Source organism: Oryzias melastigma, linkage group LG2 (genome assembly GCF_002922805.2).
Source record: "Oryzias melastigma strain HK-1 linkage group LG2, ASM292280v2, whole genome shotgun sequence".
In the NCBI taxonomy this organism is placed as follows: domain Eukaryota; kingdom Metazoa; phylum Chordata; class Actinopteri; order Beloniformes; family Adrianichthyidae; genus Oryzias; species Oryzias melastigma.
The window spans coordinates 9,406,698-9,425,839 of record NC_050513.1 but is presented as its reverse complement, the minus strand read 5'-3'; the positions used below and the strand labels follow the sequence as shown (position 1 = coordinate 9,425,839).

Below are 19,142 nucleotides of genomic sequence, written 5' to 3'. Positions count from 1 at the left end.
CATAAAAATAATAATTAGTTTTACAGTGAATGTGCTCTACGCACAAATCGGGCACGCACTGAACGCACACTGAATCTTCAATCCGGTTCAGCATTTCCACACAGTCTCAGCAGCGCAGAGCTGTGACCAATCAGGGGCTCTGATTGGGAGCTGCGTGTGTGGCCTCTGCTTCATAGCACTGAAGTGCTGAACATGATCAAAGAGAAATGAATCATTGCGGTTTGTGTCCGGTCGGGTTAATATGACACCCAGACAGACGTTTAAAAGGATAGAGTTGTGACAAGAGAAAATATGGAGCAACATTTCGGAGATTTCCTCCGTCTTTACTTTTGCTCCGAGATTCTCCCTGTTGTAGATGACAGAGGAGCCCTAATGTACAGTAAAAATACAATAGAAGAAGAATCTCCTCTCTGCTACTGCGTGCGTGACCGCGCTGCTCCGGTGTGGATACCACCTGCTGAGCGTGCGTTCATAAACCCGCGCAGACCGCGTCCTTGAACGCACCGCACGCGGCCGTTGTGGAAGCACCTTTGAAGATTCTGCTCCCGCGCGCGCGCATGCTCGTGGGAAAGGAAAGAGCGATCGCGAGAGTCGGATTTGTCCGCGCGGAATGTTTGATGCGCGCGCGGAGAATTCTTATTTCTGCTGGAGTTTTGACATAAATAAAACGCCTCCCATTCATTTTAAGTGAGACATTCAGCTCCTCCAACACCCGGCACAAATCACATTCAGCATGAAAGCACTTCCAGCAGCTTCATGGCCCCTCCTCCTCCCAGCTGACTGGAGGAATGAATGAATGAATGAGTGAGGTACTGGACAGACCGCCGATGTCCCGCCTCCAGAGCCATATACCTCACTGTGATTGGTTCGTTCAGTTCCGCACACAACAACTGTCATTCATATCAGCCTTGCGGGCCGCACTAACAGTAATCTTTCATATGAAGACGCGGGCCGCAAATCATCATCTCGCGGGCCGCAGATGGCCCGCGGGCCACGAGTTTGAGACCCCTGGCCTAGAGGGACCAAGAGATGGTTGGAGGAGTTGATGGGAAGTTTTTCTTGTGAACCGTACATTTGGCTCTGCCAGATTACTGACTACAGTACCCATAATTCTCCAACAATCCATCATGCGGTGAGGTTTTGTAGTTTACCAAAGTCATATTTAAACACGTTAAGGACCAAATAACGGTTCCAGATCAGTTAGCGCAACGAGAAATCACATATATATCAATTTTGGAGAAGACAAAAGATTTTTAGAGGAGCTTGTGGTTCAAAAATACAGTGTGTATCTTAGGTTACAAGCCTAAAATCATTTTGAAAAGCTATAAATATTTACATAAATGTTACGTCTGGGTTAAAAAAACTTGATTTATTGCTATAAAGTCAATCTTAATGGAAACCTGACTTACTTTTATATGTTGTTTTAGGTAAACGCTGCTTCTAGTAGCCTTCAAATGCAAGAATTTATTATAGAAAGGTAAACCTTTGTTCGTTCATATTAGTAGTGTGGTGAAAAGCGTTGTTCAAAACCAAACTTAATTGGTCTTAAACAGAAATTAGAAAAATAAATCAAAATTTAATCAGGGAACTTTGATCCTGTTTCTTTCACTTTTTGATTCAATTGAATCACTTCAGTATTTTTGGCAGATACATATCCTGTACTTGTTACACATTATTATAAGTAGGGATTGGTGATGTATCAGTGCCAGTAACGGTATCAGTCCGATATGAAAAAATCCACAGATATTGTTCTCACTGTTTTCAGATGGATTTTAATTTTGAAATATGTACTTGTTTCTAGTAGATCATTGGCACTAGGAAGCTTATGTCTACAGTCATAGTCAGTAATTGTGACTGTTTTCATGTATATTTTAGATTTGATAGGGATAAATGTTGTTCCTAATAGATCCAAGCTTACGATTTACAGTAACGTCTAATAGTAAATGTTGTGAATGTTTTCAGATATATCATTGAAGTTTTAAAGTAATAATTAATCCTATGAGGTCCTTTGCTGTATATTAAAAAGGTCAAATGCAATGTGATTGTACAGTAAAAGAAAAGTTGTGCATTTCTAATAAAGAAACAAAAAGGAAACCTAAACTTTGTGTTATTGTAGAAACTTAAATATTGGTATCGGCAAATATCGGCTATCGTTCATAGTTGCAGGGCAAATATCGGTTATCGGTATCGGCCGGAAAAGATGATATCGGCCCATCCTTAATCATAAGGTCCAATAAAAAACAAAGGTAAAATTTTCGTAACAACTTTTTTTCAAATAAAAGTTTAACATCTTATTATTACCCAGTAATAATAAGATGTTAATACTCGGGTGACCGACAATGTTTGGCCCAACAAAGTTTCAACATTTAAAAATCTGGCCAAACTAAACTAGTAACTAAAACTTCATTGATCAGTTTTAATTGATTTAACTACTATGAATAAAACACATTAAGAATCAGTGAAACAAAACTTCCATGAAGTAGAACTTCTAACAGCTGAGTTGTGTGACCTGTACCGTGGCGTGCTGAACATGAGAGAAGCTCACTCTGACAAAAAGGCAAAGGTCGCTTAAGCTCCACTGTGTTCTAGTGAGGTACACAGCTCCATTTGGAAAGCTTTTATTTGTGTATTTTTGGCTTTCCACTTCTGCCAAAACATAAATAGCATCTATTGTCTCTCAGTAAATCAAGCGTTCAATGAAAACTTGGTTTTCTGTTGTTGGGCTGTAAGTAGAGTGCAAACAAAGCCCCTTTAGTCTGTGAGGGAACAAGTGCACTTTGTTTACCTCCAGGGAGGCAAGGTGTGTGTCCAAGTGTGTGGAAAATAGAAACGTGTATCCCCAAAGAGCTCCTCACAGCTTTTTGAAAACAGTCTGGCTAATGTTTGTTGCTGGGAAGAACCTACAAAGACTGACAGAGAAAATGAATCTTTCTTCTGTTGTGAATTCTGCCAGTGGTCAATGTTAGCTTAAATAAATATTAAGCATGTGGCGTTCACACCGGACAGTCGCTACCCAAAACATGTACTCACAGTTGGAAGAGATTTGGCAAATTCGCAAGAAATGTCAAAGCGATGCAAATCTTAGAAATCTTGCTCAAAATTTTCAGATTTTCCAGAAGATTGACAAAAAAAAAAAATGCTTAAAGTGACAAACAGCATTTCTTTCTATCTAACTCTTTGTATTTTCATCTGTTTTGTTGATTCTGATCTCCTGATCTACATGAAGATATAAATTATGGTGATTTAATAAATGTAATTTTAATTGAATACAAATAGCAACTGTACAAATATATTATGTTAAAAAGTAAGAATAGTTGTTTGATCTGTGAATCATTGATCTTGATTCATGAATAGAATCTCCAACTAAGGCAGGATCCGAAGCACTAGCCCTTATGTCACACTCTAGCCGTTAGTAAGGGGGGAGAATTGGCTCCATACTTAACGCAAATGTATACCACTCACCTGTAAGACGGGCGTCTTACAGGAACTTATAGCCCTCTTAATTATGGCCATCTTACATAAGACAGGTGTCTTACAGGCACTTATGATGATACATAAGTGTCTGTAAGACATTCGTAAGATGGGTGTCTTACAGACACTTATGCTGATGTGTATGTGGCCATAAGAGATCCGTAAGATGGGTGTATTACAGGCACTTACGCTGATATGTAAGTGGCCTTAAGACATTCGTAAGATGGTGTCTTACAGGAACTTATGCTGATACGCAAGTGGCCGTAAGATGTCTTTAAGACGGGGGTCTTACAGGCACTTATGATGATAGTAAGTGGCTGTAAGACACCCGTAGGATGCCCATGCGAACTCCAATTTGATTGTCTAATTTTCTTGAAGAAGCCTACACTTATTACGAAAACAGCATTCCTGATCCCCTTGCACAATTTCGAGATTTGTCCTGAGTTACAAAAAAAAAAACCTGTATGATATGGTTATGTCTCATGTACTTCATCCTTACTTTACCTGTTTAAGTGTTTAAGATGACGTGTTGCTTGCAGCATACCCGTGGAAAACATTGTTTTCAATAGGTAATTTTTTTTGCTTCCCAAAAAAGAAGCAGCTGTTGGAACTGTGACTTGTCCAGATTATTTGGTCGTCTTCGGTTCTCTAGCGAGTCTTCTGTGTGTAGCCAACCATATCAAATCGTGAGATATAACCACATATAGAAGGTAACCCAATGAAACATAGCGGACAACCCAAGCATAAACCAAAAAGCACTAATGGGAAATACTTCCAACGAATCGTTTTCAGCTGCTAAATAATTAGTCAACGCGTTTGGGTTCAATAAAAAACCGGTTCTCAAATGGTACGACTCAGACATAAACATGTTGAGTGAGGACAGGACATTAAAGGTCCATCTGTGGTCAGCAGATTGCTAAACACCAGAGATGCTTTCACAAACACCCTGCCATCAAGTTTCTACACAAGCTCCATCAAGGAGAGCTCATAAAAACCCCTTCGCCGTGCATGCAGATATCCTGAACAATGTCTCGTTCACGCTTGGATGCACAAACATCCCAGCTCATGCAAATGATTTCATTAGGAATTAAAGCGACACCGAGCATGAAAAGCAAACATCTGTTGTTTGTGCGGAACCTTTAGCCAGCAGATAATCCTGATTGTTTGGAGTCATCTCATCTACTAGGACGCCACAGTCTTACCTGGCTAGTTTTGGTTGTTGATCTGCAGCTGGCCAATGGAGGCGAGTTGGTGTTGGAGTCTTCTTCTGTGGTGACAATCACCCCCGTTATCTCCTCGCAAACCTCAAGCACCTGCAGAATCTGGTCTCCTGCCTCCATCCCGGCTCAAGCGAACATCCCGTCTCTGCTGCTCCAGTGTGAATCTGAGTGACCTCACTGATCTGCGGTTCGACCCCCTTTGCCTTATCCGTCTTTATATAGACATCTCTCCCATCATGCCTCGGGAGGTATTGTATGGGACTGTGCGCCCACTTGGCGTGTAATGCACATGGCTTTATGAAAAAGGACGCGGAGCGAGGGAGTGCAGTGGGATGAAAAGGAGTCGGGATGAGGGGAGTGATGAGGCATGGGAGGTCCCGGCTGCAGCTGGAGTGGAAAGGAGGAATAAACCGACTGATGTGGTGAGGAGAGGAGGAGGAGAAAGCCAAACGAAAAACAGCAGATCAGGATTGTAACACCTTTCTTTGCACTTCTTTCTCTCCTCTTTCTCTCTCTCCCCCTCCGTTTTCTCCGGGCCATCCATTCTCATTCCCCGCTCAGCTCTCGCCTCAGCACCACTCTCCATCCATTGCTTCTGACCCAGTGAGCACTGTGGTGTCGCTGGCATGGCCACATGTGTGTTTATGTGTGGGGAGGTAAAACACAACCTGCCTACCCAATCAAATGATAGCATGGCCCACAACTACAATCAGGGTCATAATCTAAGTAGTTCCTAACCAATTCTATCAATATATCCCACTCCAATCGAAATTGATGTTTATATAAAGTTTTTGTGGCAAAAATTACGCTTAAAAAGGCATTTCTGAGTATTTCTTTATCCAAATCTCTGTGAATCAGGAGCAGGCAAAGATTCACAGACCGTTTTCCTAGTCCGAGCTAGCATCTGGCACAAAACTGTACGGCTGGATAGCTTGCTATTTTTGTTGCGCTGCTATCGCCAGGTTGGGGGTGTGAGGGGTTGTAAGCTAGATTTAGAGCTTATAAACACAGAGCTCTCAGTTATGGATGACAGGAAGAGGGGGGAGGGTTGTTTCACACCAACAGTCCCTCCCCCAACTCAGAGGCAAATTTCTATTGAAAGACTGCCGCTCTGCAGAAACTATGTCCTAGATAATAACACAAATTTGGGGATTTTGGCTTTAAAAATGGCATAATCATAATTAAAATAACACTGGGATCGATTTTACAATGTCTTAACATCATGCCTTAAAGTAATAGATAGTAAACAGGTTGGACAATTTGGAGCCGAAATACAATCCCACAATTTGAAATGTTCTTAATGCCATGAATCGGTCCTCTGTCTCCCCCTCTGGCCATCAGCGGGATACATCACCCGAGTATTAGAACTTCTTGAGTCTCCACACTACACTTCCCATCAGCCCCTGGTGTCACTCTCAAAAGCCACACAGCTTTTTTCCATCTGAAATCACTCTCAGCAGTATTCAGCCAGAGAACTGAGCTCTGCTCAGTGTGAAGTCTTGTTTCTGCCACTCTGCATGACTGAGCGTTCTCACCCTGACCTGATCTTCTGCTGGTTATTCTATGACTTTGTTTGCCGGCTGGACTCTGACCACTCTGGTTGTTCTCTGATGCCCTCATGCTCGAGTTTGATCTCTGCCTGCCTGATCCTGATTTATTTTTGTGGACTTTTAGCTGTGCTTCACTCCTGTTCTCCTGGCTGTGCCAATAAACCCTGCTGCACTTGGATCCAGCTGTCTGCCCGTTTGGGACACTTGCACAGATTAAGAACATGGCTTTTATTTTGAAATTTCTTTTTTTTTATTCAAGACGCTCTAGAATCTTTGGTCTAAATCAGAACGATTCTCAAAAAAAAAGTTAAAATATTGCCTTGAAAGCTGTTTTTCACTCAGTATAGTAGATTTTTTGACTTATTAAACATTTTTTTCTCATAAGGAGCACTTTTACTTTGAAATTAGAAGCTGGTGATTAAACCCCTAAAATGTATTCCCATCAAAACTCCCAAAAGGAAAAGAATTTTGGATAAACACAAAGATGTAGACGATTTTTTATAATCTGCTCAAAAAGTGAAAAATGGAAAGCTGTTCCTTGTAATAAGTACAAGAGGATTAGAGGTGCAGAATCCATCCTGACTATGTGTCACTGTCGCATAATAGGAAGTCTTTAAGTGGTCACAATAACAGTTCATAAAATTTCATATAATAAATGAAGAAAATGCTCGAAACTTTTCCCTACTTTCACATTCTGAGGTGACAGCAGAAAGGAAACGATACCTCTAAGTCGGAGTTTGGGTAGAGTCATTGACTCATCAACGATAGTTTGCAGACCCAGCAGCAGAGGAACAATCGCGACCTACGGGCCACTCACCAAAAAGAAGGGGTCCCAAACGTGGACGCAAGCTCTACGCCTTCTCCAAGTGCTCGCCATGGCTGCCCCTCTCCCAATCGAATCGTCCGACCTACCTGGTCTGCGGAGGAGCTCAAAAGTGCTCCGGCTTTCACCGCGAGCGAAACCTTCAGCTCTAGTTAGCAAACAGCTGAGTCCAAACACACGGCAAGATTAATGGGGCTGAATGGATGGGCCGAGGGGGAGGGCGAGAACCGAGAGTTACGAGTTTGGGGGAGCCACGGGAAAACAGAAAATAAAAAAAGTTTCTGTCCCTGCCTTGATATTTTGGTAATAATAAGTGTGTAAAAGCATGAAAAGATAGCCCTTAAAGCCTCTGGAGGACATGAGAAGTCAGTGTAAACAGTTCAGAAAGGTGTTAACTGACCTTAATATGCCTGCAAGTTAAAAGGTTATGCAATCAAATGCAAACCATGCAAAGCAAACGAGATCAAGTGCATTTTAAGCAAGAGTGCCTCTCACTGTTGGGCATCAAATCTCTGAGTGAGTGCTCCCACAAACATCAACTTTTCTAAACAGGATCTAAAAAAAACAGGCTGTAAGAAATCATATTTTTAAGAATTTCTTCTGTTTTGATGAGCTAAAACAAAACCACAGCAGGAAAACTGTGATTGGCATTAAATATCACCCAATGATGTGGACTTCTAAACAGTAGCACAGAGCAGAGACTCTCCCTGACACTTCAAGAGCCTGATTTCAGTTTTAGGACACATTTTTGGCACACAACCTTGAAGCTTTGGAGCAAGCTGAAGCTACAAGCTGCAACAGAGACGTTCAAACATCATACAATCCTGATCACATCACTGGTTTTAACCCCAAAAGCTCTAATGGAGTAAAGCTTTAAAGCCATGTCATAGGGCTGATACGTAAACTTTGCGTATATTGGACAGATGAAAACTAGTTGTACAAGAATGTATACGTGGAAAAGGTGAAAACAGTTGTGGTCTTTATGTGAAATTTTGACAGATGTCACTAGTGCTGGGCAATATGATGGTACATATCATGTGGGCGATAGAAAAGTGTCTATCGTGCCATTTCTCTCCTATCGTGTGCAAAAATGTGTGTTTGTACTAATAAACTTGAAACTGTTGTGCACTTCAGAGAAATGTAAGTAAGCAATGACATTTTTTGTCAATTTTGTTATTTTGTTCAGGGAATAACTGAAAATACACTTTATGTGGTATATCGTGATATATATCGTTATTGTGAAACAAAATGATTAATATCGTGATATACAATTTTTCCCATATAGCCCAGCACTAGATGTAACATGACTATACAACCTTAAAAACATTAAAATATGAATAAGCCACGCAAAGAACTTGTTCTCCCGCACTTCATTAAATTTCTTCACTTTGACATTCAGAGAACTGGACAGAAATCACATCATATCTGCACCCGCCGTGGTCTCTTGTGATGCGGTATAGACTGTTGGAGGGGGTGGAAGATCAAAGGATGTATATACCCGTCACAAAATACACAAAACACGCATGAATCTATGTGACAATTGTGTTCATATCTAATTCATTTGGGATTCATGTCTCAATTACGTAATTTTTATGTGATAGGAAAGTGATAGGAAAGTAGTGGAATGGACTCCAAGAGATGGTAAAAGAGCAAGAGGGAGACCAAAGCAGTGATGGAGAGATGATATTGAGAAGAAAGCAGGAAGGGCTTGGATGCATGTGGCGCAAGAACGCCAAAAATTGAGAAGTTTGAGGAGGCCACCCGCCAGCAGTGGCATGACAAGATGAAATAATGACGATGTACACGATATAAAATTATACATTGGTGGTTCTTGCAGGGAAAAGTCTGTTAGACATTGTTACGTCCAACTGCAATTGCTGCACCGTTTTTTCCATCTAGACCTTCGGCTCACCTGGCAGGTGTGGCCAATGTCCCTTAGTTGCCACCCTGCCACCAAGCCAGGTGGTTCTGGTAGTTCTGATTTGTGGGCTTTGTTTATTTGTTTTCTTTAGGTAGTTTTGATTAGGCAGCCATTAGCAGAGATCTGCTGACTCAGATGGTCGACATGGGTAAGCAGTCTCCCCGACTTATTTTATTTTTGGCCAAGGTTCCAACTCCGTTTTGGTTTGTCTTTTTTAACCACCCCACTAATTATATTTTTGTTCTTTTATTTCAGGACACAGGGTTTTGTTTATTTAATAAACTGTCTTCCATATTTTTTATTGATGTCCGGTTTCTGTTATTGTCCACGTTTGTCCCTCCTCCTAGACCCGAGCCGGGTTTACCCCCAGGAGATGTAACACACATACGTGGAATGATCGTGGAAATCACAAATTTGCATATGTCTCGCAAAAATCATTACGTAATATACAGTGGTGGACAAAACTGTTCATACCCCTCAGTTAAAGAAGGACAAACCCACAATTCTCACTGAAATCACTTGAAACTTCCAAAAGTAGCAATAAATAAAAATTTATTGAAAATTAAACAATCAAAATCAGCCATCACTTTTGAATGATTGATTAACATAATTATTTAAAAAAACAAAGTAATGAAACAGGCCTGGACAAAAATGATGGTACCTCAATGAAAGATTGAAAACTATCTGACCAGAGTGACATGATTAACTCAGGTGTGTCCTTTAATTGACATCACAGGTGTTTTATTTATTGTTACTTTTGTAAGTTTTGAGTGATTTCAGTGAGAATTGTGGGTTTTGCCTTTCTTTAACTGAGGGGTATGAACAATTCTGTCCACCACTGTATATACTACGTAAAATACTGATAAACTGTGCAATTACCAACCAACTAAAATTTTTAAACATCTCAAAATGGACCCGTCAGCCAAAATTCTTGACGGACATCTGCACACATTGACAAACGCAAGAAACACATGTATATCACGTAGGTATCACGAAAGACCGAAATATGGAAAAATGTGCAAAATGTACCTAGTGGCCTTGACCTGTATGGGGGTTGACCTGTACGGGTGCAGTGGGTTTTTGGGTTGTCCTTGTCCATGGAAGGTTGTAGAGATCTTAAGCTGCGTTCACAAGTCAAATTTGCACCAGCTGCCTGTTTGGAAGAGTTGCAAATTTGCTGTTCAATGCTTCTCCGAAAAGGAGTTCATAAACCTGATGCCCCAGACGCGTGTGGGAGGAGCAACTGCCAAACATTTTTTTAAGCCTGATAGCTACACGGAAGCATTGACTATATATCTCATTTACAGTTCATGGAAGACCCCGATGATGTTGAGAGATCGGGTTTATTTATTTCGTAGAGCTCTGCAAAAGTATCGGTAATCACGTCTGGATTCACAAGATCATTCAGAGATTCACCATCTATGAGTCCTTGGGACATTATCTGCTGCAAAAGCTCATGCACAATGTGAGCTTCCACGCATCAATCTATGAAAGTAAAGAGCTCTCAACCCGTATCTTCATCTCCTGTATCCCTAAAAGCCTTCCTGCACATGTATAAAAGTTTCAAGCTGACAATTAGAACCCACCCATCGACTCGTTCTCATAGAGGGTGGAAGAAAAACAGCTTTTCACTGAGTCATTGCAGAACAATGCGGAGCACAAACAGTTCTTAGTCATTCTGATGATTAGCTGATGCTGCAGACGGGGACTGCTCACGGCAATGGCAGATTTTTCAACTGAAGCGCAATGTTTTTTTTTTCTTTTTTAACAAATATTTTCTTAAAGTCACTTCTATTTGAGTTGAAGTTAAATTCTAAAAATAATTCACGATAAACAAAATCTGCAAAGTAATTAGCTTGATATTTTAAGATAGATGTTTTAAAGCTGTAAAACCCCTCACAACACCCTTTATACACTATTCTCAGGCAGACATGAACATTTACACACTTTTCTCTCTTGTTTAAACTCTCAAAGTTCAAACCTTTATAGAAAAACGAAAATAAACATCTGCTAGCGGTTGAATATTTATGTAGATTTGGCAAACAGATCGAATCTTGTGCAGGAGACACGGCACGACAGAGATTAGTTGAAACTACGGTAGCCCTGAGGGTTAAATCATAAAAACAGATCCATCAATGCAAAACATTATAAAGATTTAAATTAAAGTGGAAACAAATAATAAAAAACATCAAGTTTTATAAATCAAAATTCCAAAACAATTTAAAAAATAAATGTTTCAAAAAACAAAAATAATTTTCAAAAATCAAAATGAAGTGTTAAAAAAAGTAAGCAAAGAAGAAACATCAGAGATTGATGACATTTGTCTATCATTCTGACAGACAGTTATTTGTTATATATTTGATCTGTCAAAGCATTCCCAGTGGTCTGTTCATTATGATCCTGTAGTTTTTAGCCAAAATCTAAAAAATATCATTTTCTAGGACTTAGTCTCCGTAGAGCAGCAGGAGTTCATTAGAGATTCAAATCTGAGTTGTGGGAGAGACTGTTGGTGTGATGTAACCCCACGCTCATATCTCATGAAATCTTTGTTTACTCGATCTGCCGCTAGCTTGAAACAAAAATAGCAACAATATTGGAGCTATCCAGGCGTACAGTTTAGATCCAGATTCCAGCTCAGACGAGGAAAACAAAGACGTTCATGGATCTATGTCTATATGTGGATGCATCAGAATGGAGACTTGGGTCGCCCATTGTCAAAAATGTAAGCTTTATCAAAATGTGCGTTTTTATTTGAATAAAAGAAATACTCGGAAATTCAATTTTAATATTAAATATATTAAATATATACTTGTTCTAATAATATACTTGTTCTCTATCATGAGAAAAATGCTACAAGATCGTGTTAAAAACACCAACAACTGTTTATTTTACCTTTATGCTATGCCTCAGACCCCTAGACAAAATGGGCCGTTACATAAATTGGGGGCTCGTCCGGGATCCATTAATCTATCAGGATCCATTTATAAATAAATGTTATATATTTATTGAGACATTCTTTGTGTTTTTGTTACATATTTTACCTTTATGCTATGCCCCGGACCCCTAGACCAAATGGGGCGTAACATAAGTTGGGGGCTTGTCCGGGATCCATCAATCCATCAGGATCCTTTTATAAATAAATGAATAAATAAATTATTTTAGAACTGTGTTTCAACTAAAAGGCTTCATGTTTACCAGTTTGCAAGTTCATCATTTTCAAGTCCCAATGCTGATATTGACAGCAATTAAAAAGGACAGTGACCATGTAAAAGTGATGTTAAATGCTATGTGGTCCAGAAGGTAGGTGCATCATAGTAAGGGAACACTAGAAAATATTTTATAATATGGGAGATCTTCTCTAGCAGATAACATGGCTGATTATACTATTTCAAAGTAAAACAATATTAGTATTTCTAATTGTAAACAACTACTAAAGCTACGTTCACACCTACCGCATCGATGTTCAAGCAATGACTTCCTATGTAAAGTCAATGTTAACGCTGCTTTCTGCGTTCAAAAATCTTGCATTCATACGTCCCTACGCAAATTTCTACGACCGTTTTTGGGCTCTACATACAAAATGTCTGGCTATTGAACGTGCATTCAGGGACTCTGCTTCAGTAGTGATGTCTGGATGGCGTCTCTATCAATTTGCACGAGTACCAACCGTTTGAAAATTGATCGTGAAGGAGAATATAATAACTGGCTGGTCTTTCACGTTTCGCAACAGGAAAGAGATTCACCAGATTTGCCCCTCCTTTCGATATTTCACAACAAACCTCTTCCAACCGTAGGTGACGGACATGCGCTAGTATGGGGTAGCAACAGTCCAGTTTGAACACCATGCCCAGTGTGAAGGTAGCTTAAATGAATACTGGAAGCAGACGCTGGTTTACTTCAAACATTTAAAATGTGAGGTTTTTTTTCCTTTAAATGTGGTGTATGATTGCTCTTTTTATAACTTGTGAATTACATACAGGTTCTGATACTTTTTTTTTGGCCATAATTCTTCTCTCATGTAGAGCAGAATCCAGTCTTTCATCCTCCCTTGCAGACATAAGAAACCTCTCTGTTTAGATTGTGAGGACATCACAGCCTCCAGCGCCGAGTCACCCTTCCAGCCAAGACTCTGATTTGGTCCCAGCGGCCGACTAATGAGCAGCACAGCACAGGCCGGCTCTGACACACTCGGACAGAAAAAAAAACCATCATCCACATCCAGGAAGCATATGCCAGGCTGAGAGACGGGGATTTGTGCTGAGCCTCGTCCTCGGTAGGGTTGAAGGCAGCGATTACTCACACCAAAGCCAAACGCTCCCCGCTCTGTCAGCAGCAGCACTGCAGGCCGCGGCATGAATGAGACACGAAGAGCAAAACACTAGTCTGTGTGGCAAATCCCGCCATGTTAAAATTAGACACAAAAAAACACACATTAAGCCTGCTAACTGCTCCTGCTAAAAGTAGGTCAGAAAATGATGCTCAATCATCTCTGTTGTCTTTTGAAGTCAGCTGAGCTGAAGCTCAGCCACTTATGACCTTAGAAGTCAGAAAACATCTGCATGTTTACATCAATAGATGGTGACACTAGAGGGCAGAGAGATCCGATGCAGCGCTCAGAACCGCTGAGGTCCAAGCCGGAAGTCCAAGGGGGTCCAGAGGTTGGATTAAAATCCTAAAAGTCATCCGGTCATTTCTGGCTAACAACTTTATGTTGTAAAATGCAGAATAGGGTTTGGCGATATATCATTTTCTATATGAGTATGTTGTTTTTTATACCCATATCAAGCGATAGCAATATATATCATGTTGTAGTTTTTTTCCCATATCAAACAATAAAAATATATATCACCATCTTTTTTTTCATATCAGGTGATAACATTATATATATATCACAAATTAGTTTTTTTCAAATCAGTCGATAACGATACATATCGCAATTTAGCTTTTTTCTTTTTCAAATCAGTCGATAATGATATATCATAATTCATTTTTTTTAATGAGTCGATAACGATATATATCTCAAATATTTTTTTCATATCAGGTGATACCAATATATATATTTTGCAATTTTTTTTTTTCAAATCAGTCGATAACGATATATATCACAATTTAGCATTTTTTCTTTCAAATCAGTTGCTAACGATATATGTCACAATTTAGCTTTTTTTATATCAGTTGATAATGATATATATCACAGGGTTTTTTTTTGTCAAATCAGTCCTTAACGATATATATCACAATCTTTTTGTTTTTCATATCACCCGATATCGATATATATCACAATTTAGGTTTTTGGTATTTTTGGTTTGTTTGTCATATCAGACAATAACGATATATGTCACAATGTAGTTTTTTTTATATCAGGCAATAACGATATATATTCTAATATAAACCAAGTAACTATATTTGTCATATTATATTAATGCAGGGGTGACTTTTTTAATTTCTTTGATGTAGTATCTCTACACATCGAAACAATTTCTTTTGCAAGTTATTTACCATTCACTCCATTTACTATAAACTACAATGAGGACAGGCATGAAGATCAACTACTGTTTCAATTAAAAATGAAAGGTTTGTTTTTTTTAATAAAAAAAAACTGCAGGCTTCTCTTTCTGATAGGATTTTCAAAATAAACCACTGGTGAGCCTAATGATTGATTTTCTGACAGAAATAGCCACGAAAAAACACAAGAGCTGATACATTTGTAACTAGTCTTGAATACGAGTCACTGCTGAATCTGATGCCAAATATAGCGACACAGAGAGTTTTGGCTAACTGTATTATCACCCGCTTATTTTCAGATGCGAGCAAACCATCATAATTTGTATCACCTCCTTTCACTTAAAATGTTATCTTAACTCCAAAAAATGTGGAGCATATCAAAGAAAATTGGTCAATTCTGGTTCTTGGCGGACTGATTTCCTCCTTTTTTTTGAGAGGCAAAAGTCCTTTAGCTCTGACTGTATCTAACTTCTAAAAAATAACAGAAAGTGCAAAATTCCTTTTAATTTGACATGTTAGAACCAACATTAACCAGGTTTGGTGGATTATGATGAGCTTCATGTGATGCCTATAACACAATGGGAATGAGTCACTTTCTTGGAGTCGCAGCCAAAAGTGACAAACATTCAGTCCTGGAATCCAAAATGGGCAAAATTGTTAATTTTTTTTACCAAAAATACTCCAATATTTTTCCTTAGGCTAAAAAAGTAAAAAAAAATCCTGCAGTGACTGCAGCTCTGCTGTGGAGTATTGGTTAGCTTCCTAATGTATGGAGGATAATGAGTGCTTTGGGATGTGGAAGGGGCCGATGGCAGCCCCCACTGCCATGGAACCCATGGAAACGTGAAGAGGCAGAGCAATTGTTGGAGCTTCTTCGATTGAGAATCCATGTAACACTATAGGCTATTAACAATCTTATTATAATTTCACTAATACATTTTAGAGTGTGAACTGTATCAGATTAATATGAAAATCTTCAGAACATTTATAGCTTATAAATGTATCTCTAAACAAATGTGTAAACTCAAAATTGAATCGAAAGGATCGAACCCAGCCCTATCTCTGTTCATGGTCTAGTCGCAGCAGTGGTGGTTTAAGCTAGGACCACGTCCCATCTATGTTTGGGCATGAAAAATAATTACTTAAGCAATCAAGAGAGTCGCAATACATTGTCTGCAGTTGGCGCCACAGCGTCCTCTGTTCTGTCCATTGTGGCTCGGGTTTACAGCACAACTATCTCTTTCTTGAGTACAGTACGTCAGGAGGTTATGTGGGACACCTATGCAAGCCGGGCCAGGGGGTAGTTCCCAGGGACGGCCACCAAAATAGTCGAGCCAAAGTACGACTTAGTGGTGATGCCCTACTGGTGGGCAATTGTGCCCAAACTTTCATGAAAATTACTTTTCTGGTGTATTTGACTCGCTCCCACTCTTCAGTGAGTACCACTCAATTTACTTGTCCTCGTTCTAATTTTTTCCATTTGGCATTTCTTCTAATACTTCATGTTCAACTAATTAAAGACACGTTTCACCGCAATTTGACACATTAACCAACCTGTGTTTGTTTATTTTCTACACAGATTTTTTTGTTTTAGAAACCACAACAAAGAAGGTTGATTCAGACATTAAAAATACCACAAACCAACTGGCTCCACCTCACTTTCTCACTTTCGTTCCCTCTCACTGGTATTGGAATGAGGGCTACTCTATTTCTGAAATGCTGCCTTGAAATTCAAGTCTAAACAAGCCGCAAAAACCAACCCAGCAAGCCTGTTATCTGATCGGATATTTGATCTCTTTAATGTGAATCCAAAGAACACAGTCAAATGTCTGTCTGGTGTTTCAAACTAAATCCATTGAGAGCGATTTTCCTACCTTGTAAAGTTTCTCTTTCATCAAATAGTCCACCACGAAATCCATACTTTTCTAGTCCAGATCCGCATGATCCAAGAGTTTGGATTCTGATCGACAAGCTGCAAGAGCAAGCTGATTTGGTTTGGCCTGACCCATTTCCAGAGGGGACCGCTCAGCCCGGACCTCTCCGTATTCTAACAGATCTGACCCGGGAAGGGACACCGTTTGCTCTGGAAGCCTCAGAAGTTCCTCCGAGGCGGTTTTTGCTGTCCACATCCTTGTTTCAAACAGTCTGTAGTGACAGACTGTTTGACACACGCCACAAATCTCACCAAAAATGGACCGGCCCTATCTGGCGTTAGCCCTGAACCACCAGATGGCCCGTCTCATCCCGGGCCGACGAGCAATTATCATTCCAGCTCTTTCGGACTGATAAATCTCCCAAAATCCTTTACAAATCAGACTAACCCACTTGTTCTTCTACATTGGAAGAGGTCATTCAAAAGGGATGGACGGGCCTACCTGAACCGGCTCCCCCCTGACAGACGAGTCGCCCAGCAGCGGCTCGGCGGGCGGCGTGTTGATGGTCACAGACTTTTCCGAGCGGCTGTCTTTGCTGCGAGACTTGTGGCGGTCCCGGCTTCGCTCCCTGAAACACAAAACAAAAACTAATCACACAAATAAATTTGGCGCCAATGAATCTAATAAATGGACTCTGCCCTACATTTACCCTTTATATCCTTCCTGATGCATTTAGCTGGACTTGACCGACCCCCGCCCCGCCCACGATGCTTTTCCAGCCTTAATCCGATGCAGCAGGTAACCCCATCCTCAGACCAAATATCCCCACCGCCACATGGCACCGCGCCCACTCTGCTGCTCCATTACCAGAGGAAAAGCTCTGCAGCCAGTTAATCCCTAATCTGCTTCCTTCCCGCTCTGTTTCAGCACAAAGCCCACAATAAAAAAACTTATATTAAAAAATATATATACTAGAAGTCGACATGGCTTCAATTTGTCTCTAAAGCATTTTAAGTCAATCTTTTGAGAACAAAATATGCACCAAATTTGATTTCCTAAAAATGAAAATATTTCAGTCTAGTTATGATTTCAAACAATAAAAGGCCTATTTTTGTAGATCTATGTCAAGAAAACAATGCTAACAGACTATTCCTCACATCCTAAAAGTATCAAAATGTCCTACTTTTTTATGCAGCCAAACACGGTCTCGATTGCCTAAAGCAACTAAATAGCCCACATCATTACACTCCCACCCCTTATTCACACATTTGCTTCAATAAATCATTTTTTTAAAGTTACTTCAACCCCTTAACTCTATTTCAATTATTGTAACTCTTTAATAACCCTTGTGCTCTATTGTGGGTCCAGATGACCCCAACGTTAGCGTGCCTAGAATAGCACAATTAGTAGCTGACTAAATACTTTTTATGTCCCCCTAACTGTATATCTTATTTTATTGGTTCATACACAAAAAATCTGAAAATGTTCAGATTTTAATGCGGAGACAAACAGCTCATCTACATTGATCGCGTAAACAAGCACAATTTTTGTACACTGAATTACTAAACCAGTAATCACCTCTACACTGAGGAATTGCTTTTGTCAAAAATAAAACAAACTCGAGTGTTCTGGGAGGATTTGGAGCCTGCAGAGGTGAAGGAGGAGCTGTGAGATCATTATAGAGCTGGACTGGATCAGCAGGGTGTTACCCGGCCCGCTTCCCGCCTCTATTCTTGTACTTCCTGTAGAATATGGACTTCCTCCAGAAGATAAGCGTGACAATTGTTTTTGCCCACAGTAAGAAGAAGCTTATCTCAGGAGCCGGTTTCACTCAAAGTGACAAAGTCTTGCTGTAATAAACTCTGGTGATTAAAAAGACCAGATGAAAACCTATTAAACGGTCATTACAACTTTAAATATTATGTGTCGTTTAGTGATCTACCGGCAGCAATGATCTGTCAAAACTGGCACTGATTAGTTTGATTCATTAGTAGGGGGGGTTGGATTGCAAAAGAGGAAACGAGGAGGAGCAGTTAAGCTCCCAAAGCATTGATCACACCTCAGAGTGGGTAAAATAATGAGCCGTTTGCTCAGGAAAAAGCCGCAGTTACGCAGGAAAAGGAGCACGGTGTAATAATGAAAGAGATGAAAGGGAAGCAAAACAGACATTTGGGAAACGAGTGGAGCTGATGTTTAATGTGTGGATGCAGAGAGGCAGCAGTGAGGTTCAAAAAGACTCATCAAAGACAAGTCACTTTTTCTCTAAAAACCTCATTTTAAAGAACAAACTAAAGCAATGAAAATGGTTATATAGGATAAAAAGCTCTTATTTTGTATTTTTGTTATCTACACTATTAGAAGTCTATGGAGCCCCTAAAGAGACATTGAAATAAAAAAATTGAAGTAAAAAAATAAAAATTAAAGCTATAAATACAATTCTGATTACTAACTGGTGCTCACCAGATAATAATGTTTCACTAAAATTTGTAAAAAAAAAAAAAGAAAAATTCAATTTTCGGAAAAAAAATCACTTAATTTTTAGAACAAAAAAGCTTTTTTTCTTCAATTTGTAGTAAAAACTATTTTATAATTAAATTTTCAGAAAAACAAACATGTTTTTTTCACTTCATTTTTTTAGACAAAAACAAATTTTATTCAATTTAACCAAAAAAATGCTATTTTTTCTTACATTTTTTGAAAAAAAAAATGTTCTACTTTAATTTTTTGACATTTTTTTCCAGATACTATGTGGTGCTCAAGAGTTACTTTCTGGTGCGC

General features: G+C 39.6%; 1 protein-coding gene across 3 annotated transcripts in view; it reads right to left on the bottom strand.

Annotated features, from left to right (window-relative positions):
- The window catches only part of vangl1 (VANGL planar cell polarity protein 1), a 65,282-nt gene that overhangs the window by 23,778 nt on the left and 22,362 nt on the right, over window positions 1–19,142 (bottom strand). For all 3 annotated transcript variants that reach the window (XM_036215687.1, XM_024294497.2, XM_024294498.2), the window contains exon 3: window positions 16,866–16,992. In XM_036215687.1, the coding sequence (XP_036071580.1) occupies window positions 16,866–16,992 (127 nt within the window). The remainder of the gene's footprint in view (window positions 1–16,865; window positions 16,993–19,142) is intronic.